Below are 25,059 nucleotides of genomic sequence, written 5' to 3' on the forward strand. Positions count from 1 at the left end.
CTAGATGTATTGTTTAGTCCCGCGTAAATTTTTGTAAAGTTAGAGTGAAAGAAACAGTTATTTTAAATTTTTTTAAAATACCCTTACAAAAAACCCAAAAAAGTTTAGATTTTATTTTTTATTTTAATTACTTGTTTTTGTACCTTTTTCAATAAAACTTTACCCGGGACTTGATAATATCAATATTATTATCTATCTACAACTACTGTAAACATTTGGACCTTCTATCATCTAAGAATCCAGATATATTTGACATCAAAAGTTAAAAAACCTAGTATTCGGGAAATCGCAAAAACATAAAACACTCTAATAGGCTATAAAGAAAGCTACCAGTACTAGTGACGTAAGCAGGGGAAGTTTGGGGGGAAACCCAGATTAGGATGTACTTTAAGCTTAAATGGGTGGTAATCCATACCCCCAGAGACCCTCCAGTAGTTGTACCCCCTCACCCTTAGGATCATCCTAGTTACGCCATTGACCAGTACACGGTAAGTTGAGTGCAGACGTTAAAAAAAATAATTTTGTACCCATGGACTTTTTTTCTACTATAATGTGTTATATATCGTTGGAAAGAGAAGATTTCAGAGAATAATTTTCAATCATAACCCAAAAAACTTAAAAAATTCAATTTTCGGACTTTGGTTGCTCTTAAATGAACACCAACAATACTAAATAATTGAAACATTACAGTTTTTATTGTATAGACGATTCGCTAATCTGAGACACAACTATGTACACTACAATCACACTAAATATGCACTAGAAATAAACAAGCAAGAGGAACACTCCCAAATCAGGATTTGGGAGTGCTCCTCGAACATTCAACATGTCTTGGTTTGTTTATTTCTATATAGTGCATTTTTATTGTGATTGTAATGTAGACAGTGTCTCAGATTAGCGAATCGACTATAACAGTCATAGCCATCTAAATGTATTATTTTAACATCTTCTTGTTCTTTTTGTATAGGCATGACTCTATTTTTTCAATGTTCCTCCAGTGAGTTGTCGTTCCAACGTTTTTGTGGTCTTCCCACTAATCGTCTTTCTACTGGGGAACCGTCTCTCGCCGTCCTTACTACTCTGTTGTCAGTCGGCTTATGTGGACATTCCATTCTACTCTTCTGTTTTGCACCCAGTTATTAATGTTGTCCACCTTGCATCTCTGTCGTATATCTGTACTTCTAGCTCTGCCTCATAGTGTATTACCATCGATTTTTCGAAGAGTTTTCATCTCCGCTGTTTTAGCACTATTTTTTCCTCTCTGTGTCAGGTTGTGTTTCTACCGCTTATTTTAACTTCGACAAAGATATTGTAAATCTAGCAATAACTTTTTGAGAATAAGATTCAGGTCGACAGCATTTATACTGATTTCTCAAAGGCATTTGACAGGGTTAATCATAACCTGTTGGTTCATAAACTTCATGCATCTGGCTTTGGTGAACCCATTGTTAATTGGATTAAAAGCTTTTTGATGGGACGTACACAAGTTCATCAACAATTATGTTTCTAAAGAATTCCATTGTTGTTCTGGTGTCCCACAAGGTTCTCATTGTGGTCCCTTGCTCTTTAACTTGTTCATTAACGATATTGGTAAGGCTATCAAAAACTCACACTTTCTACTATTTACTGATGATCTTAAGTTATTTCGTAATATACATGATATATCAGATAGAGATCTCCTGCAAGATGATGTTAATAATATATGTTTATGGTCGAAACAAAATGGTTTAAGCCTAAATCCGACTAAATGTTCTTGTATTTCATTTGGTCGTATAAATAATCTAACAGCTAATAGATATGTTCTTAATGATATACTCTTGGATTCAATTACTGAGATTAAAGATTTGGGTGTATTATTGGATCGTGCATTGATATTTAGAAGCCATTAGAACCAATCTTGGTTTTATTTATCGCAACATGATTATCGCGTCATGATCTCTCACCTACTGTATTCAAATTACTGTACTGCTCTCTAGAGCGCTCAGGACTTGAATACTGCTCTGTTGTTTGGTTTCCATTTCATCAAGTCTACATTGATGGATTGGAGAACGTTCAGCGGAAGTTTCTAAGATCTTTAGCTTATAAAGCACATACTAATATAAGAAATACTCAAAATTTCATCATAGATTATTCTGGAATAATGTCTCAATTTAACATTGCTACCATGGTCCTTATTCTCTGTTGCTACACTGAAGAACCGCAAGTTGAGAGCGGATATGTTCTTTCTATTTAAAATTCTAAACAATGCTATTAATTGTCCCTCGTTATTGGATAATGTGTACTTACACAATACATAGAACTCGACACACTGCACTCTTTTATATTCCTTTTCATAGGACTGAGTATGCTCATCATTTTCCCTTGTCGAGAATGCTCAGCTTTTGCAATGACATGCTACTTGATCCATTCTGTCCAAGCAAATAGCTTCAAAAAACAACTTGGGAGTTTAATGATTTAAATATGTGATATTTTTCATCTTCTGTGATTTGATATTACTGTGTTATTTTACAAATTTGATTGTTTAATTGTCTTTTATTCGTTGATTTTTTGATGTTTTTTATACATGATCTTTACTTTTACTATTTTTTTTGTATTCTTTTGTAAATGGTTCTACCGTTGAAATAAATAAATAAATAAATAAAACTTAGAAATGGACACAACTTATAAAATACAATTTTACTTATTTTGATTTTAAATGAAAAACTAGGAATGATTATTATGCCTTAAAGAATTTATTAAACATATGGTTACACCTTTGTTTACCTGATACAGCTTTTTTGACAATAATTTCTTTATCTTATCAGCTATCTCAAATTGCCCAATAAAAATTAATTTTTCTGAGGCATGACTGCGCTTAAATATAATAGAATGATAACAGAATACACAAAGAAATGGCTATTGATTACTAAATTAGCTATAATCAAAAACAAAAATCTACTCATACTCTTTCTGATTTCATCTCAAGGTTCAAACACAGTATGAATAAGGAAATATTTACATTCTGTATCAGCATGTAATGTTATAAGAAGAAAACAAAATTATGTGACAAATACTGATAAATAAATTAAACTTTGATTTCATATGTTATTTGTTTGAATAACAACATAGTAAGTGGATTGGTTGGTGTAATATTCAATGACTAATTTCTTTTATTTTGTGACTCAACAGTTCTTTCCTGTATGATAACAACAAAGGTTAAAAAAATATTTAAATTCTGTAAGAAATAGAGGGATCATTTAAAGATACGAACCTAAATGATTTGAAAATATACTCATGGAGAAATGTATTGCATATTTTAAGATTATCATGTTAAGCGAAATTTTTTGTGATGCAATCCTTAGCCCCTCAGTGTTATGGGCAGTGCCGGATTTACCACTAGGCCGACTAGGCCGCGGCCTACGGCCGCAAGCGAAAGGGCATTTTGTAAAAAAAAAACCTTTTTTGGTAAAAAAATTTTACTAATTGAATTGAAATCGGTAAACAATTTTTCAAATAAGATAATGGCTACTTATTCTACTAAACACGTGGTACGGTATTTTACAACGTTTTGACAAGAGTAGCAAAACATTAACTGCTACAGACTTGAATGTGACTTGCAACATACACTCCTACAAGGAGTATGCATTGAGTCTGAGAGACAACTTTGATTCCTATGAAAAAAGAGGAAAAGAGTTGTCTAAAAATGAAACCTATATTCTTGAAATAAAAAGACGCCCGAAAAGAAAAGCTCTTCCTGACTAAGACAAAGAAGATAATTCCACTGAATCCCACTTTAATGGCAAAGAAAACTTAACAATTCAATGTTGTAATTGACACGCTTTATTCAAAATTGAATGAAAGGTCCGAAGTTTATTTCAGTCTTAATGAAGAATTTGGATTTAAAACAACTTATCATCAATTTCCAATGAAGAAATCGGGGTAAACGTTTCTATTTGACTAAAAAGTATCGAATCGCCATAGATGGCGTCTTTGGAGAAGAGAAGAGTGTGTACAGTTCAAAGGCTTTGTTGAAGATATGTTTGATGAAGAAAGAGAACCTCATGACAACAAGATTACCAAGCCTCCGAGAAATACACTTTTGGAGTATCTGAAAATCATTCATGAAAAACAGTTAACAACGTTATTTTGGTATATGGACACGGCTTTGCGCATTCTACTATGCATGATGACAGCTAATGTGTTGAAAAGAATCAAAAACTACTTGAGTAACTCGACTTCTGACGAAGATTCTAGATTGTCTAGTTCGGCCAGTTTTGTTTCAAATGCAGAGTTTTTTCAAGCTTCAGACTTGAAAAAGCTAGAAAAGTGAGATTTTAGAGTTTAGATATGATATTTATTATAAGAGAATAATGAACTGAACGATCTAGAAGTTTATTTGTTGTATTTTTATGCCTGGTTGCTGCACCAACAGATCTTAATCGTGCATTAACGAAACATATATGCGTTGCACCATTGAGTCTTAGATCAATTTCCAGCTTGTCACAATGGATTGTCATGTGGATTGCATTGATAAGAATTGAAAATTATGGGGCAACGTATGTGACACTTAAATCGGCCCTATCTATAAGCTGAGCTGGGTTAAGCTGGAGCTTAAGATTTGTTGGTGCAACCAGGCATTAATATTTTTATTTTTCAGTACCGTAGTTATTTTGCTTGTTCTTTTACTTATAATGTCTTTTCAACTCGGCTTCTTTTAGTTTTTTGTTGTCATCTGTACCTACTTTTCCCTCCGAATGAAACAAATGGTATTTAATTTTAACAATTAACTACAATACTAATTATTTATAATATAATCATTTTAGCAATGTTAATAATTTTACAAATAACTGCTGTTTGCTAACATTTTGAATTATATATTTTCTATATTCTTCTTAAGGTGCCTTCTCCATTACTGAAAGTTGGCTATAACTACAGAAAATTGTTCTCTATCTTGAGCGGTTCTTAGTATCGAATGTGTGTCCATGCCTGTCCAGTCTCTCACGTTTTTCAGCCAGGAGCATTTTCTTCTTCCTGAACCTCTTCTTCCTTCCACTTTCCCTTCCATTATGAGTCGTAAAAAGTTGTATCTTTCTCCTATGTAAATTATTTCCTAGATAACTCGTTTTTCTGTTTTTTACAATATTTAGGAATTCTCTCAGTCTCCATTCTTCTCAGCACCTCGTTGTTGGTCACGTGATCTGTCCAAGAGATCTTCAGCATCCTTCGAAAAACCAACATCTCAAAGGCTTCTATAAATATAGAATTCTTTCTATAAATTTTCTTTTTCGAAATTTCTATAAATATAGAAATTGTTAGAGCTGTTTTGGGGTTTTAGCCAAATTTGCAAACCCCAAACCCAGATTATTTAATTAGTAAATACATTTCAACATATTTATGTCCGTATTCAAATAGAACATTAGAGGCATTTCTATTCATTTATGTTATACTTTGTATTATGAATTTTAAAAAGTAAAATTGAAATAAACGTTTTAATTATTATTATTATTATTAAGTCTTTATGCTTTAATTACATAATCGTGAAGTTATCGGGGGCCGCTCGGGGTAATTTGGCCTAGGGCCGCAAATATCCTAAATCCGGCACTGGTTATGGGAATAGGATTTCTTTTCTGAATTCATCATTCTCTCTTTGCCTTATCCCTATGCGGGGTCGGCTTCCCTAATTGCATTTCTCCACACAATTCTATCTTGGGTCATATCAATGTTAATCCCCTTCACCAACATGTCCTGCCTTATCGTCTCCCCCCAGGTCTTCTTTGGTCTTCCTCTCCTATTCCTTCCAGGAATCTGCACTTCAGCTATTCTTCGTATTGGGTGATTAACGTCTCGATGTTGAACATGACCAAACCATCTTAACCTATGCTCTCTCATTTTGGCATCAATTGGTGCCACACCTAGACTTCCCCTAATATACTCATTTCTAATTTTATCCTTCTTTGTCACTCCACTCATCCATCTAAGCATTCTCATTTCCGCCACATGCATTCGTTGTTCCTCTTTCTTTTTCACTGCCCAACATTCAGTTCCGTACATTATAGCCACTCTTATGACTGTTTTAGAGAATTTTCCCTTCAGCTTCATTGGAATTTTTCTGTCACACAACACACCACTCGCTTCTTTCCACTTCATCCATCCAGCCCTAATTCTGCATGCATCTGCATCTATTTCTCCATTACTCTGTAATACGGATCCTAGGTACTTAAAACTATTGCTTTTCACAATCATTTCACCATCCAAAGATACCATTTTATTTGTAGTAACTCCATCTTTAAATGCACATTCCAAATTTTCCAAATGAACATTCCAGATTTTTTCATTATGAATGAATAATATACTCTTCAGTCTTAATGATAAAATCATTGGTTTTAGAGATATTTGAAGTTTAAAATCAAGCGGCACAATACATTAATCAAATATCTGTGCCATTACATGTTTAACGTCAAATATCTCGAAAACCAATGACTTTATCGTTGCAAATGAAGCATATTATCTACATAGAGAGTACTGGAGAATCAAAAAATTACGCTAAAATGGCATTTCCGCCAGTGGCGTGTAATTTGGGAAGGGTCAACCATTCACTGTCCCCTGTCGTACGCCTCTGGTAATAGCCAGAAAAGTTTGTTTAACATAATTTTATCGGGTGTACTTGGTGATTTCTTTTCTGAATGCGATGTTTTAAACTGTCATATAAATGCTCAATTGGATTTAAATCTGATATGAGCTATATGGTGGCCAATATAATTTTAAAAATTGACTCTCATTAAGGAAGTATTCACTATTCTAATAGTGGGTTATTGTGCATTAGCACAAATCTGTCATCTCCAATATGACTGGCAAGTTATGATATTCTAAAATGTTTTCAATGTACATGTCAGTTGGCATTCGCCTTATCACCTGCACATCTTCTGTATGTTTTTCCAAAGCAATACCGATCCATATCACTATGAATCCAATGGCTTGGATATACTCCCCTGTCTTTTTCCTGCAAATTTGCCCTCGACGATAAGTTTTTTCGTAGTGCCTGTTCTTCTGGAAATATGTCCAAAATACTGTAAGTATCTCTATTGTATTTCTTTAAGTAACCTATCTTTTATATTGAATTGTTCTATTATGGATACATTTGTTCCATGTTCAAGCCAGGATATTCTCAACATGCGGCAGTATACCCACATCTCAAAAGCCTCTCTTTTGTTCTTATCTGCTGTCCATGTATCAGACGCCTACGTAGCTATATGAAAAATTTATTTATTAAATGGTAAAACCTTTTTTTTACAATCATTCATAAAATACTGAAATAGAACATATAGAAAGTGTCAAAAGTAATAAAAATTACACAAATAAAAGTACAAATAAAATAATAAAATATTTAACCTAAGTACCTATGTACTTAAAAACTTAAATAAATGTAACCTACATACTTAAAACCATGTCCCAACTATACAGGGTGTAACGAAAATACAGGTCATAAATTAAATCACATATTCTGAGACCAAAAATAATTCGAATGAACCTAATTTACCTTAGTACAAATATGCACATAAAAAAAGTTACAGCCCTTTGAAGTTACAAAATGAAAATCGATTTTTTCGAATATATCGAAAACTATTAGTGATTTTTTATTGAAAATAGACATGTGGCATTCTTATGGCAGGAACATCTTAAAAAATAATTATTATGAAATTTGTGTACCCCATAAAAATTTTATGGGGGTTTTGTTGTCTTAAACGCCCCCAAACTTTTGTGTACGTTTCAATTAAATTATTATTGTGGTACCATTAGTTAAATTCAATATTTCTAAAACTTTTTTGTCTTTTAGTATTTTTTCGATAAGGCAGTTTTTATTGAGTTGTGGCTTCTTTTTTAATATGTTTACATAAAAATTTTATGGGGGTTTTGTTCCTTTAAACCCCCCAAATGTTTGTGTATGTTACAATTAAACTTTTACTGCGGTACCATTAGTTAAACACAGTGTTTTTAAAACTTTTTTGCCTCTTTGTATTTTTTCGAGAAGGCACTTTTTATCGAGATATTACTTCTTTTTTTTAATATGGTTCAAAATATACCTAAAAATGTAAATCTTAAATAAATTTTCATATTATTACCAAGTCTCCATAATCGTACTTAGCCATATACAAATATGTGGTGGATTTGACAAATATTCAAAATATCTCGATAAAAACTGACTTTTCGAAAAAGTACTAAGAGGAAAAAAGTTTTTAAAACATGGTGTTTAACTAATGGTACTACAACCCCCGATAGTGGTTGCAAGACCTTGATGTTGGTTCGGGGGCTTAAGCTGGCTGTTCAGATAGGGCTGTAATCTGGCGCAGGAAGTGGATCATGTATGTGTGTGTGTGAATGAACGGGATCTCCCTAATAGGAGCTCTCCGATGAATGAAGGCACCTCCTATAAACGGACAAGCCTGGTGAACAGGAAGTATGAAAGGATGTGAAACGACCTCACTAGAGCATTTCCTGTCACAACTTAGCTCTCTTGAATATCTGGGAATCCTTCCTAGGTAGTCAAGAGACTAAGAATGGATGAACTGCTTCAGCGACCAAGAAGCAACCTACCCCTACTAATACCAGGATTCACAGCGTGGAGGATGGTGCTCGCCCCCTGCAATGGAATCTCAAGACTGGATCAATGTCCGGATTGATGTTTTGTTGCGGGGGGAGACAGCCATCTGCGGAAACCTGCCTGGTATAAACCGTATCTATTACGTCATAAGATGAGCATAGATGTGGGGGCTTGCCTTAACCGGCCGGCCAAGTGGAAGGGAACCACAATAAAAATCCCCCCAATTTCAAGGTGGAACAGCATAAGCCGAAGAGATGAATGGTTAGAGGGTATCTAACTAGTATTATGCGAACTCTGGGGCACCTGGCGCACCCCAGTTTCAATAGCCTTCCTGTAGCATGCGGGGCTCTGCTGCAGGCGATTTTTATTTCCCTAGCTTCTCGTGGGAACTTTTATGGAATCTAAAAATAAAGAAAACGAAGGGACATCCGACTCCCAAAGTTCGGAAACAGAAATGGAAGTTGGCGAACCTCATGTACAGGCCGAAAACAAGCCTGAAAAAACTGAGGAAGAGCTACTCCTAACAAGTGGCGATGAACTTAAGTCCTTAGGTCCTGAACAAGGGAAAGAAAGGATAAAGCTCAGTGGCGCCGCAAGAAAAAGGTTTAAATACCTTCTTAAGAAAGGGCTGACTCCGAAAGAAGCCCGAGAGAAAGCAGTCGAGCCCATAAAGGAGAAATCTCTGGGAAAAGGACCCAAAAGGGTCCGTTCCGAAGAGAACACTCCTGAAGGCCGACATGCAAAAAAATCAAGGAGTGATGCAGACAAAGGCGACACTGTGCCTAAATCTGCAAAACCCTCCTTCAGTCAAATGGCTGAAGGTATAAAAGTGGGAATTATGCCCTCGGAATTCCCAAGTCAATCCCTTACAACGGAACAATTAGAAGCCGTTAAGGAATTGATCCTAGACAAGATTCTTGAGCACCAAAGGGAAAAGAGCGAAAAGCCTAACTTTTTGAGTGCTCAAAACAGGCCCGGCTGGCTAGCTCTGATGTGCGCCGATAAAGCCACCTTGCAGTGGCTAAAGACACACATTGGAGAAATACATCCATGGGAGGGCGCCACGCTGAGACTTGTAGAGGGAGAAGAAATTCCTCACACCGAACTCTTTACGACGTACCTTCACGGAAGTAAAGAGTATTCCACGAATAAAATTCTAGGCCTAATAGAGGCCCAAAACAGCCTCCATACCTCCTCATGGAGAGTAATAAATAGGTCTACAAGTGGAGCCGTGGAGATTCTAACCCTTTCGGTAGATAGCCAATCAGCCGAAAGACTAAGAACTATGGGCTATACGATCAATTATAGATATGGTCGTACAGTTATCCGGAAAAAGAGTGGCAGGAACGAAGCCACAACAAGCGGGTCTGAAAAACCTACAACAAGCGGGTCCCAAAAACCCGCAACAAGTGGGTCCCAAAAACCCGGAACAAGCGGGTCTCAAAAACCCGCTACAATATCTAAGGCCCCAGATGAGCAAGAAAGTGCTCAAGCTACGAGCACCGAGGGGAACGAATCTCTGGAGCAAATCCAAGCTGAATCCAGGAGGACAGGCAATCAAAGGCCTGACTCCAAGGAATCAGCCGTAGATAAAAAATCTGGGAAACCGGATAAAGACAAGGGGAATTAAAATGTCCCTAAGCCCATTTGAAAAACCAACTCAAAGGCTGAAGTGTCTACAGATAAACCTCCAACATTCAAAAGCAGCTACCAGCGTGCTTAGAAGAAGGTTTACTGAAGACAACATAGCCATAGGTCTCCTACAGGAGCCTTGGATTAATAGAGGACGAATACAAGGACTCAACATAAAATCAGGTAGGTTACTCTATAGTAACAATACTAATAATCCAAGAGCAGCATTACTGCTCTCACATAATACTAAATACATTTCTGTTCCAGAATTCATTACGGCAGATTTGGTAACCGCAATAGTGGAAATGCCAACAGAAGTAGGCAAGAGGCAAATAGTTATTGCCTCGGCCTACTTCCCGGGTGACTCTGAAGACCATCCACCTCCAGAGGAAGTACAAACACTCATGGGATGGTGCAAGAGGAGGAATAGACAACTAATTCTTGGCTGCGATGCAAATTCACACCACACAGTATGGGGCAGTACAGGAATTAACAACAGGGGTGAGTACCTCCTAGACTACATATCTACTAACAACCTAGATATTGCCAACAGAGGTAATAAACCCACATTCATAAACGCAATTCGGAAAGAGGTTCTTGATATAACCCTAACTAGTTCGTTTATAGCAAATAATATATACAACTGGCACGTCTCGAATGAAGCCTCAATGTCGGACCATCAACACATAAGGTTCGACCTGGGCGCATCTGAGGAGGGCCTTGAGGAGTATCGAGTACCAAAACAGACCGATTGGGACACTTATACAGAGCGTCTCGAAAGCGAAATGGAGGAATTCGATACGTCGCTTGACACAGAGGAAAATCTAGATAGAGCCTCGGGACAATTTCAAAATGCCATAATAAAGGCATATGAATCAAGTTGTCCATTGAAACGTAAGACAACCAATAGAGATGTTCCCTGGTGGAACAAAGAGTTGGCTAAACTTAGAAAAAAGGTCAGACAACTCTTCAATAGGGCAAAACGTACAGGTAGCTGGGACCCCTACAGAAGTGCCCTTACTGAGTACAATAAAGAACTCAGGAAATCAAAGAGGAACTCCTGGAAGAAACTGTGCGAAGGGATAACGGAATTAGCCCCTGCACAACGACTCCAAAAGGTTCTTTCAAAAGATCATTCAAATGAAATCGGACTGATTAAAAAGCCGAATGGTGACTACACTGAGAGTCTAACGGAAACTATTAGAGAGCTTTTAAAGACTCATTTTCCTGGCTCTCAACAAGTACTAGAAGATGAACCGCAAAGCATCCAGCTGGCAGAGGCCCCAAAAGGCCTCAATAGATCCGGCAGACAGCTAGCGGAAAAAATCTTTACAAAAAACAAAATCGAATGGGCTGTTAAAAGCTTCAAACCTTTTAAATCCCCGAGCAAAGACGGAATTTTTCCTGCTTTACTTCAAAAAGGCTTTACGCAACTGCAGCCGCAACTACAGCGGCTTTTCATAGCAAGCCTTGTGCTGGGTCACATTCCAAAAACTTGGAGGGACGCAAAAGTGGTATTTATACCAAAGACGGGGAAACGTCCTACGGACGAACCAAAGTCTTATCGCCCTATATGCCTCACCTCTTTTCTCCTAAAAACAATGGAGAAACTAGTAGATTACCACATAAGAAGCGAAACTCTAATTAGGAAACCGCTTCACAAACATCAATTTGCATACCAGACAGGCAAATCCACTATAAATGCTCTAAATTCTCTTGTTGGAAACATTGAAAAGACAATAGTGGCAAAAGAAATAGCTCTTTGCGCTTTCATTGACATAGAGGGAGCATTCGATAACACCTCATATGAATCTATAAAAAGAGCACTAGTAAAGAGGAGCATTGAAGCCTCACTAATACAATGGATTCAGTCCATGCTAAAAACCAGAATCATCACAGCTAGTATTGGGGGAGAGTCTGTAACTGTGACAGCAGTAAAGGGGTGCCCTCAAGGGGGAGTACTATCGCCCCTGCTGTGGTCTCTAGTTGTGGATGACCTCCTTACTAAGTTGCATGATTCTGGTTTTACAACTCAAGGCTACGCAGATGACCTAGTTGTTACAATTAGGGGCAAGCATGACCAGACTATATCTAGTCTCATGCAAACTGCTCTGAACGAAATCAAAAACTGGTGTTCGAAGGAGGGCTTAAATGTCAATCCTAGCAAAACGACTCTCATACCGTTCACAAGGAGACGTAAATACAATTTACAGGCTCCAGTTATGAATGGCATCACACTAGACTATTCCAGAGAAGTAAAATATCTGGGGGTAACCCTAGATCAAAAACTCACCTGGAATAGTCATATTGAAAAAATCTTATCCAGAGCCTTGGTGGCAAGTTGGACCTGCCGCAAGACATTTGGAAAGACTTGGGGCCTAAAACCGAAAATGACTCTCTGGACATATAAAACGATTATTAGGCCGATGGTCACATATGCATCACTCGTATGGTGGCCAAAAACACAACAAACAACAGCTAATGCCAAGCTGCAAAAAGTGCAGCGGCTAGCTTGTCTGGGAATCACAGGGGCAATGTCAACATGCCCCACGGCAGCCTTAGAGGCGATGCTGAACCTTCCTCCCCTGCAGTTCTGCATAAGAAGGGAGGCAGTAGCCACCGCCTTAAAGCTGCGACAGACACAAATAATGAAACCTGGCGATCTACAGGGCCATCTTAAAATCCTGGAAGAAATTCCTTTGAATTCTAAGGATAAGCCGACAGACGTCATGCCAGTCAAATTCGATTTTGAAACACCATTTGAAGTGGTCATAAAAAACCACCAAATGAATGAAACAGTTGAACCGAAACTGGAGGAAGGTTCACTCGCATGGTATACGGATGGATCTAAGATAGATGAAAGGGCAGGAGTGGGAGTTACTGGGCCGAATTTCAGCCTATCCAAATCTCTTGGAAACGCCCCAACTATCTTTCAGGCAGAAATACATGCCATACAGATTAGTGCCCAAGAATGTCTCAACCGAGACACTCGTAGGGCAAAAGTCTTCATTTTATCAGACAGCCAAGCTGCCTTAAAGGCTCTAAAGTCATTTACTTGTGAGTCAAAGTTGGTTTGGGAATGTAAACAATCCCTTAAGAAGCTGGCGGAACGCAACAAAGTAACTTTGATGTGGGTGCCAGGTCACAAGGGAATTGCAGGAAATGAGGAAGCTGATAGCCTCGCAAAAGAAGGGGCCAACACCCCATTCCAAGGTCCAGAACCCTTCTGTGGACTACCAAAAAGCCACATCGGAGAGGAACTCCGGACCTGGGAACTCAATCAACTAAAATTATACTGGTCCAACACACCAGGACAAAGGCAAGCAAAAAGGCTCATAAAGGTGTCGCCTAGTGCAACACACCGCCTTCTCGAAATGAGTAAAAAAGATATAAAAATGGTCACTGGCCTTCTCACTGGGCACTGCCCTCTGAGATATCATCTCAAAAAAATGGGCAAATCCGATAGTGAGAACTGTCGTTTCTGTGACAATGAAAAAGAAACGGCAGAACACATCCTATGCAATTGCGTAGCGTTGTTCTGCAAACGACTAAAATTCCTAGAAGAGGTCACCCTAACGCCCTCTGACATAGGAAACAAGTCACCTAGGATGCTAATCAATTTCATCAGAAGTATTGGCATCCTAGAGTTTAACTAGATTAAGGTATGCACAAAAGATCTCTATAGGTCGAAGTGCTGAGAGGCTCCATAGCCTTAACGACCTCACATAATCTAATCTAATCTAATCTAATGGTACTACAATAATAATTAAATTGGAACGTACACAAAACTTTGGGGGGTTTAAAGGCACCAAACCCCCATAAAATTTTTATGGGGTGTCCAAATTTCACTATAATTTTTTCTTAAGATACTACTACCATTGGAATGCCACATGTCTATTTTCAATAAAAGATCTCTAATAGTTTTCGATATATTGGAAAAAATCGATTTTCATTTTGTAACTTCAAAGGGCAAAGCTTCAAAACTTTTTTTAAATGCACATTTGTACAAAGGTAAGTTAGCTTCAATCGAACTATTTTTTATGCCCGAATATGTGATTAAATTTATGACCTGTATTTTTGTTACACCCTGTATATTGGTTCATAAACAAAGAGAAAAAAAACACAAAAAACAGTCAAATTAGTAGATTGTCCCTATGAAATTTCGCTAAAGAAACCCCTGTTTGGAGCATGGTATCCATAGTTGGTTATATGACTATTAGGGGCAAACAAAACATTGTTCCTTGTAACTCTTAAAGAATAACAGTTCTTCTGAACCAACAATTCCGGATATAACTTTAAACAATAAAATTAAGATTTTGTAATTCTGCATAACTATATGTACCTTTAGCACAGTGGTGGGCAAACTTTTTAATGGGAGGCCTCAAAGTTCACGAAATTCTGTAGGAGGGCCAGAACTATATTGAAGAAATGCATTTTGTGATAAAGCTATATGTATACTATACATGTCGATGGACTATCGACGGGCCGGATTAAATACTTTCGCGGGCCGGAGTTGGCCCGCGGGCCGTACTTTGCCCACCACTGCTCTAGCACAGGGGTCACCAATTATATTTCCTGAGAGTCCGTTTCGAAAACCTATGACACTTCCGCGGTCCGGATTCAACGCTACCTGTGTCTGGTTGTTCCAATTCGGTAAAAAAATCAGAAGGGTGCAGTGTGAAATTTTTAGGCAGAAATTGTTTTTATCAGTTTTTTAATAAATCCAAAACATCACCTTTTTTGCCGAAAATATGTTTTCAGCAACAAAAAAAGGTTTTCTGTCATTTTTCTCAAAACTTGATAGATTTCAAGTTTTAAGCGATTTATAAACTGAAAAATGTGAAAATAGTCATTTTCGAAGCTTGAAAATTCATGTGTACATTATTATTTTTGCAGTTGTTAAGTGCCTAAATTGAAGTTTAAACATTCAATTTCAAGATTCTGATGAGTTATCGGGGTTTATTTCAATTTCGACCATTTGTTTTTATTGGCATATTTAATTAGCACATTGGCAATAATTAATTGAATAAATAAATAAATCATATAGAAAAAAATATGTTAATAATAAATTATAAAATTTTAATAAATGTGGAGTATTTGTTGGGCATTTTTTGCATAAGTACATATTATAATATGTATAATAAAGTGCGACAGAGACGCACCATAAATTGCGATGTGCAGCGACTTAAAAGTCGAGTGGACTCGCATAATTAACAATTAAAAAACAACGGTCTATATTGAAGTAAGTCCCGATTACTCGTTAGAATCTTGAAATTGATTTATAAACTTCAATTTAGGCACTTGGCAACCTGAAAACTAATAATTTACATATTTTATGAGTTTTCAAACCTCGAAAATGCGTAGGTATTTTCACATTAGCAAAGATCTATCATTATTTTCAAGGATCACTGTATTTAGAAGTATAATTCAGCCCCATTTTGACTACTGTTCAAGTGCTTTATATTTAGGTGATAAAGGATCAATTCAATCATTGCAAATTTTGTATAACAGAGGTATGAGAACAATTCTTCGATGCAATCGCTACACGCCAATTGAGATGATGTACTCTACTTTAGGTTGGTTTTCAGTTCAACAAAGGCTTTACTACCTTACTATGGTTTTCATTTTTAAATTAAAAAAAGGAATGCTGCCTGCATATTTTAATGAATATGTTACATTGAGGGGTCAAGTTCATTCATATACCATGAGAAATATTGAAGATTTTGATATTCAAAAAACTAATAAACATAGCACAATGACATCCCTGTTTTACAAATGTATGAATGAATTTAACCATCTTCCCCCCAGTGTTAAGAATGCACTGACAGTTCAAATTTTTAAAAAATTACTGAAGACATATATTTTACCTAGATAAAAAAAATAATTTTTAATAAATCTGTATGTGTTGTATAATATTGCATGTATTGTATATTGTATGTTACATTTAATTAGGCAAACTCATATTTAAATATTGTTAGTAGGATTTCTATTTCAATAAAGAATTTCCAATTTCCATTTTTCAGATTTTAAATTGCTTATAACTCGAAAACCATCAACTTTTGAAAAAAATGATAAGAGACCTTTTTTTAATAACAATTTTCGGGGCTAAAAGGTAATTTTGAATTTGTATAAAAAGATTGTTTTGCCCGGCATCCCGAGCCCCTTCTGATTTGTTTAAAGTTTAAGGGGACATTTTTGAACAGGAATCCACAAAAAAAAACAGAATCAGAAAATTTGTCATTCTTTACAAAATTAAATTATCAGTGAGAAAAATTACATTTTTTATTATGTACAACCTGTCTGAAGTTTGGAGTGAGTTTGGTGCAACTGATTCTCATTGGGGAGTTGAGATATTTCATCTGTTAGCTGAGATCTGTACTGAGTTTTAATAAAGTTCATTCTTGATAAAGCGGCTTCGCACACATAAGTTGAGTCATAATATACAATTTCATGGCCAAACATTTTCAAAATTGCCAAACGCTATATTCTGAATTTAATGACGGTCGCACAAAAGTAGCTCACGTTCCAGATGCAGACCGCAGTTCGCTAATTGGTGACCCCTGCTCTAGCATATCGAAGTTTAAATGTAATATATCTAAAGAATTTATGCTGAACTGATTCCAGTCGTTTCAACTGAATTGTAATAGTGTGGGTTCCATATAACAGACCCATATTCTAAAATGGATCTGACATAGGCTGTAAAAACTACTTTAGATACATAAGCTGACAAGGACCGAGTATTACAAATTATAAATCCCAACATTCTCATTCTTCTATTCACAATCTGGTTAATATGGTTCTTTAAAGTTAAATCAGAATTGAAAAGAATCCTTAAGTCCTTTATTTCAGTAACAAGAATTAAAGACACATCATTGTTCACAAATATAGTCGTAATTTAATTGAGTTTGTTTTCTTGAGACACATATGCAATGACATTTATTGGGATTCAATGGGAGAAGGTTAAGAGATGACCAATTGCTCAATGCATCAAAGTCGTTCTGAAGATTAAAACAGCTGTTTATGTCTTAAACTATTATAGACATTTTCAAATCATCAACAAATTGAACAAAAAATGGAACATTAGTGTACAAGTCTTAATTTTGTGTGCACTGTTATGGTAGATTCTTCCAAATTCTTATAAGCTTTATCATAGCTGTTCTTATGATAGTAAGCCTTCTATGTATTGTATTGTGAATTTCTTTATGTTAAAGTTGCCGGACATAAATAGTAACAGGAATTTAAAAAATGTTGTTTATGTCAGCTGCATTAAGTGACTTAAACTTAAATGAAAGTAAACTTAATGAATTCAGATCATTTTCGTATCCAGATCACTTTCCAGACATATGCGAATAAATGTACATTCATAAAAACATACTAATCTGTAATTTTAAACACTATGATTGAAAAGTTAGAGTAATATGTACACGTTTGGCAAACTCATAGATAGAAGTTAACCATATTGACAGATGATTACTTACAAATTTTATTGACTTCTTTTAATTAAATAAATACTTACCAAACCAAAAATACAATATAATATCAAAATAGCTTTTAAAAGAACTGAGTTTATTCAAGTAAATATGACTGATTATTAAAATGTATAAAACTCTACCGAACCTAACCCAGTTTCACTGTCAAAGTGACAGAAATTGAATCTGTCAGATTATAGTTGACCAGCACAGTTACTTGAATAGTAGTTTATACAATCATTATCTCTACTGATGTTGAATGTTTTTCTAAGAATGACATTAGAAGTACAGAAATACTCAGGTATGAGTTTAAATTTGTTACTAAATTAATATAACTACGTTAAACAATTGTATCGCTGTCTCACTCTGTCAATTATAAATATTTATGTAACTGCGTATGTCTTGGATAACGTTTTTGCTTAGTAGACAACACTTAATAATCTCTCTCTCTCTCTCTCTCTCTCTCTCTCTCTCTCTCTCTCTCTCTCTCTCTCTCTCTCTCTCTCTCTCATTCATTATTTATAGAAAAAGGCAGTCAATCCAAAATATGTGCTTGATATGATCGTTCATGTGTATTCTTTCATTTTTCTGACTGTATATAAAACTATCTACTACTTCAAAACCCCCGGTCTCTTTAATATACTGAAGAATTTTCTGTGTTCGCTCATATTTAGCTTTGGCCAATACACTACTTTGCCTTTCTCCTCTATCCGTCTCATTATGTTTTGCATTTCTTCTTGTTTTGAAGCGGTTATTAATGTATTATCAGCATATCTGAGGCTACTGATTTTCTGAAGTAATACTCGAGTCGTCTAGTTTCAAAACCCGATAAATCCACTGAGGTCAAATGTTGAGAAATTCATAAAAACTGTTTTAGTATGAAAGTTAAGCTTATGGGTATTCATTGGATTTGCTGGATTTTGAAACCAACCCAATATTTCAAATGCAAATTAAGATTAGATTTGGAGGGTTTTGCATCAGAAATTCAGTATAAACTTGTAGAGGGCAAGATTACAAATCTGTTGACACGAATAACTCAATATTCATAAAAAGTGCATTTGTCGGGTATTAAAACTAGACGACTCACTTAACATAAAAAAGAGAAAATAGGAATACTTGGGCTATCTAAAGCGGGGACAAAAATACACTCTTCTTCTTATGGTTATAGTGTGTTTGCTAATTATCTTAAAGTCAAACATCTGTTTTTTGCAGCATGCAAAAGTTCACCAGTGTTAGTTATGCCTGTCCAGTTCTTTATATGGACAGCGTTATGCATAACTCAACCAAGCGCCATTTCTTTAATATCGAGATAACAGAGGATTCTGGTGACACATAACTAAAACTATCTTGGAAAAAATCCCCGTTATTGTCACGTTAACGGTTACTAAGAAAAACAAAATTAAACCCAGCGATATTAATCCACTTACCATTAAGCGACCATTAAGCAACCAAGAAACGAAAAACTTTGAAGCCATTTATCTCAAAACTATGTTTTGGCGCTTGGTCGAGTTATGCATAACGCCGTCCATATTTCGCAGCCACTACATTTGTTTGTGACCTACTCCACTCTTGCCTTCAATCTTTCCTTGGATGATTAGTCGAGGGATTGCATATTTTTCCCCTCTCAGGATATGGCCCAGGTAACCAATTTTTCGTGCCTTGATCAAGTTGAGCAATTTTCTCTCAGTGTTTGCTCTTCTTAAGACAAAAATACACATTCCTACAAAATATAATGCAGGTAAAGATTGAAGGATGAAGGAATCTGGGCTGCAGAAGAATGCACTGGAAGAGAAATCTAAGAGTGGTTTGGTTGCACTCCAAATTAATTGTTTAGAATACCTGTAGTAAACAAATATAAATATGATGACATTCAATGTTCAATAGAAGAGGAAGAAAACATACATTAACATTATAAATATAATGACCCTGGAGAAATCCATGAAATGGAAAGTGATATTTACTATATTTTTTTACAGATTAAAAAGATAAAAACTTACCTTATTAGCTACAGGGAAAAACACTAGCAATATAATGGAACATCTAAGCTTGGCAGCCTTGAACATTTTGCACCTGAACACTTTGGACTATAACTACCTAATAAAAATTGATTTTATATTTTAATTAAAATCATGAAGAATGAATCATCCACCTGTTTTAGTTAATGGACAGGTCTAAACGAAAACAAAGGGACGGGTGGTCATTAAACAATCACTGCCCGACGAGAACAATACGACGACTGATAAGCTTATCTACTACAAACATTTGTTCAAAGTATGATCATTTCGTAGTGGTGTAATGTGTAATTTAATTTTACTATTTTAGATTTTACTTTTATTTTTTACAGGCTTGGTTGCGTTTTGCCTTGTCAGATCTGTCACTGTCAGCTGTCAGTCAGCTAAGATTAGACAAATGTCAGGTTCGCTTCCAAAGAGTATGCACACAACTATACAGTGATGAGGATAGTATATTGCCTACATCGGAGATATTCTAAAGTCTGTACCTGTACTTAATTGCCTAATATAATAGGTCATAATGTGGTGAGACCGCTCCCGTCTGAAAAAATTTCTGATTCGATTTCTTTGTGGATTCCTATTCAAAAATGTCCCCTTTAAACAAATCTGAAGGGTGCCGGGCGGAATTTTTGGGCAGAAATTGTTTAAACAATTTTTTTAAACAAATACAAAAGATCACGTTTTTTTGCTCTGCAGCTATAGTATCTTTAGGTTTTTTCGGTCATTCTAAGAAAGGTATCTTGTAATTTTTCTTAAAAATTGATAGTTTTCGAGTTATAGGCGATTTAAAATCTAAAAATGCGAAAATGCGCATTTTCGAGGCTTAAAAACTCATATTTAATTTATTATTTTTGAGGTTTCCAGATACTTAAATTCAAGATTAAACATTCAGCTTCAAGATTCTGAGAGTAATCGCGTCGAATCTTAATTTATACCGTTGTTTTTTATTATTAAATATGCGTGTTTATCCAATTTTTCGTCGGTGCGGCGCGTTCTATTTCAAAAATCTTCTACTTTCCTCGGAAAAATATTTTTTTCTAGATTCTTTGGGACATTATAAATAAAATAAGTTTCTTGACATTTTTCTCAAAAGTTAACAGTTTTAAAGTTATAAGCGATTAAAAATCCGAAAAATGCCAAAAAACGCATTTTTGGATTTTAAATCGCTTATAACTTTAAAACTGTTAACTTTTGAGAAAAATGTCAAGAAATTTATTTTATTTAGAATGTCCCAAATAATCTAGAAAAAATATTTGTCGGGGGAAAATTGGAGATTTTTAAAATAGGGCGATCTGTACCAGCAAAAAAATCGGATGGACATGCATATTTAACAATTAAAAAAAGAATGTGTGTGTACTTTGTACGCACGTAAGAAGATATTCTTCTATTATATAATAGATAATTTAAACGAAGTAAATATACTTAAAAGGTTATTTGTATTTTATTTAAAAATCAAACTAACTTTCTTATCTACCACTTTCACAAAATTTTTATTAAAACAACCACAAATAAAAAAAATATGAATCGCCCAGGAATGGAACCCGCAACCTTCCAATCTCAGTGCTAACGCATTTCCCACTACTCCAGCGAGGCCCTAGAAATAGACATGTAAGTTTCGGATATAATTACACAACACGGCGACATATAGTGTAAAAATGTTATGCTTACATAATGTTTTATTATTTTACTACAGGGAAACACAAATCCAAAAACACAAGAATTATAATAAATAATACATTTCCTAAAACCACTAATATATTCTTTTAATGACTTATTTGCACGGTTACAGATACATACATACCTATCTTGAAAGATTAGCAATGAACTACATACTGTCAGAACTACATACTGTCAGTGTGCGCAGGCGCGCGGATCATGTACAATTTTACCCTCAATCGATTCGCCGCTAAAGAAGAATATCTTCAAAAACAACGGTTTAAATTAAGGCTAGAAATATTAATTTAAATGTGACTTTTTAGGCCTCGAAAATGCGTATTTTCACATTTTTCAGATTTTAAATCGCCTATAACTCGAAAACTATCAATTTTTGAAAAAATTTACAAGGTACCTTTCTTGTTTAGAATGACCCATAAAATTTAAAAAATATACGTTCCGGAGCAAAAAAGTGATCTTTTGTATTTGTCTAAAAAATTGTTTAAACAATTTCTGCCCAAAAATTCCGCCCGGCACCCTTCAAATTTGTTTAAAGGGGACATTTTTGAATAGGAATCCACAAAGAAACCGAATCAGAAATTTTTCCAGACGGGAGCGGTCTCACCACATGGACTAATATGATTTTCATATAATGTGACGAAGTGACAATTTATTTTAATAATCTAATATTGTTCTGAAGCTGTTCCTTTGTGGCATCTTATAGAATTTACTATTTTATTGAGAAATTAGTCACAATTTAATTTAAAAATGAAATTTATTGACGTTTCGAATTTCAGTTCGGAGGTCATTATATAAATACAAAATATTAATAAATTAAACAAATTTTTTTGCTTAGTAAAAAATTCTTCTAACTTAATTTAATCTGCCTCTCCTCATTCATATCGGCAATTCAGATATTACTTTCTTATTAAGCTCCTACCACAGAATCTGTCGAGGAACTGTATCATGTGCTTTGTCAAGATCAATGAATACCATATGAGCATGTACGTTTTGTTTCCTGCAGGCTTCTATCTGTTCTAGTAAGAACATCAACATAAACGCTCAAATTACCATAAACATATACACCGTTAGAAAGAGTAGGTACAGAAAATATGCAATATTAAGGGTATTTGGGATCATAACTGCAAAATAAAAACTCACGTTAAAAAAGAATGTGTGTACTTTGTACGCACGTAAGAAGTTATACTTCTATTATATGATTTCAACGAAATCAATATACTTTAAACAATTTATTTATATTTAATTTAACTATTAAACTAATTTTAATACTTACTACTTTCCAAAAATTTTTATTAAAACAATACCAAAAATTAAAAAAATAAAAGAATAAAACACACACAAACACATTGAAAAATGCCACAAAGAAATGATTTCTGAACAATAATTATTGTTGCCAAAACTTTTAACTAAATACGTATTTTCTGAAAAAAATATATAATAATATACCTACAATCATAAAATGTATAAAAAAATAAAATGTAGTAACTTGCATTGGGATCGAACCCGCATTGCTCCAACTTCGCGTGTCTGTCATGTGGAAATATACACCAACTGAATGTTTACACCATAAACTTTTTGACAGTAGTTGTTTATTACTTATATGAATTTAATCAAATCAGTTTGATTTTTGTGGAATTAAAGGAATATTTTCTGGAATAACAATATATTAGGTGAATATCGGTAGAAATTTTGATGGTTATCAAATTATGTATATCAAAGCATTACATACTATTTTGGTATATTCATTTTAAATTTTCCAAGTAGGTATAGGTACCTATGTAATTTTTTATTAGGATACTGAAACATTTACAATTATTACGTACCAGTCGCTTTTAAAAAACTATTTAAAAAGTCACTACAAATATAAACTTGCTTTTTTCTCTGCCATCACAACAATAAAAACTAATATACACAACATTTGTTTATGCATAATCTCCATATTGAACAATTATTGACAGATGATTTTAACGCCCAATCATATCCCGTATAACGTTTGAGCGACTAATACAATACTTTCGGTGTGCGCATGCGCCAGGGAATGTAAAAATTCACCCTCGTGTCGAAAGAAGTATAACTTCAAAAAGCCATAAGCTCTTTTAACAGTATTAGGAAGATTCTCTGCAACTTATCTTTAAGTATCTATATAGGTACGCACAGTGGCGGCTCGTGGAATTGGAGACAGGGTCGGCAAGGTTTTTTTGTCTCCGTCTCCTCATATAGGTATACCATCAAACTAAAAGGCTTTAATCATCATAGGAGATTTTGTTGTTTTTGTTTTTTTATTTGATGTACTTGACATTCTCTCTTGGTGGTAGTGGTGATAAGAAAATTGATGAACAGTTTGATATAATGAATTGCAGTACTTACTACATAGAATTATACATACATATTTTGTAACTTATCCCACTTTCTGAAAATATTTGGATCGGCATAATTTTTAAGTACCTATCTTGTTATAATAAATATCTTGGAAATTCTTTGGCGAAGGTAACTTTTAAATTTTGAATCGTCAAAGAGGTCAAAAATTTGCAAATCTTCAAAATTCGAAAAACGAGTATTATATTTGCATATATTAGTAGGTATCCAAAATTTCAAGATATACCTACTCGTTTTTCGAGAGATGTATCATGTTGTTGTCTTTTTTGGGATGGTTCGGAAATATCAAGCGAATCCAAAATTTCACTGCGTATATATTGGAAACTACTATCATTACGAAAATCTCTGAGATTTTGCACCAGCTTTCGTATTCTATTTTTTGAATAAATAATGTCAGTTGACTGATTTTGAACAATAATGAATATCTTGGGCAAACTCTGTCTTAAAAATATTTAAAAGAATATTAAAAGAGTAATTATTTAATAAAGTTCTTAAACCGATTGCTTCACGGATCAAGGTATCGCCAATTTCAAAATCGTCGCCTTCGATAATAAAATCAAAAACTTCCAAAAGCTGTTCACGAAAATCTGTTACAGATACTAAAACTACCAGAGATAATCTGCTTAGATAAAACTAATCGAGATTTAAAATTTCATCGCGTCTGTCAAACTGTTCGCTTTTTTTTCGAAACAAATTTGTTCTAAAGCAGTAATCCGTTTAGGTGAGCTAAACTGGCAAGAAAAGACGATATTCTTTATTTTTTACACGTATCATGCAAAACTAAATTCATTATATTCCCATAATAGTGAGTAAATAAAGCTTGTGATGCAATATGTAGTTCTAACTTTTGACTGGAGACCATTCAATTCACCACACATCACAGCAACGCCGTCATAAGATTGCCCCAGTTTGCCCTACCAATTTATTTTTGATATCAAAAAATTTGAATCTGTTCTTTAAAACACCAAAAATATATTCTGCCTTATTGCTTTTACTCACGTCTCTAAAACCTAAAAACCTCTCATAAATATTACCACGTAACGCGTATCGAACAACAATATAATTGATTATTTTTTTCACCTGTCAAATTCTGACGTTTTTGCTTTTTCAGCCAATCACCACGCGTCGTTCTAGCCAATCATTGAGTGTAATACTGATAAAACAGCCTCTTCCTTGATAAAACAGTCTCTTCCGTGATAAAACTTAAGGTACCCTAAATTTAAAAATATAAAATAATTTATCTATAACCTACTTAAGACATTGATCCTAGTTGTCTTAAAAATATTTCACAGATGCCCGTATTTACTAATAATACATA

The 25,059-nt window shown here is 34.8% G+C and overlaps 1 protein-coding gene across 2 annotated transcripts in view; it reads right to left on the reverse strand.

Annotated features, from left to right (window-relative positions):
* Nucleotides 1–20,044, reverse strand: part of LOC114328011 (NPC intracellular cholesterol transporter 1) — a 121,650-nt gene extending 101,606 nt beyond the window's left edge. For both annotated transcript variants that reach the window (XM_050653805.1, XM_050653827.1), the window contains exon 1: nt 19,677–20,044. In XM_050653805.1, coding sequence (XP_050509762.1) covers nt 19,677–19,742 — 66 coding nt within the window. In that variant the 5' untranslated portion in view covers nt 19,743–20,044. The remainder of the gene's footprint in view (nt 1–19,676) is intronic.
* Nucleotides 20,045–25,059: the final 5,015 nt, after the last annotated feature.

The sequence above is a fragment of the Diabrotica virgifera genome, chromosome 1 (assembly GCF_917563875.1).
Source record: "Diabrotica virgifera virgifera chromosome 1, PGI_DIABVI_V3a".
NCBI classification, from domain to species: Eukaryota; Metazoa; Arthropoda; class Insecta; order Coleoptera; family Chrysomelidae; genus Diabrotica; species Diabrotica virgifera.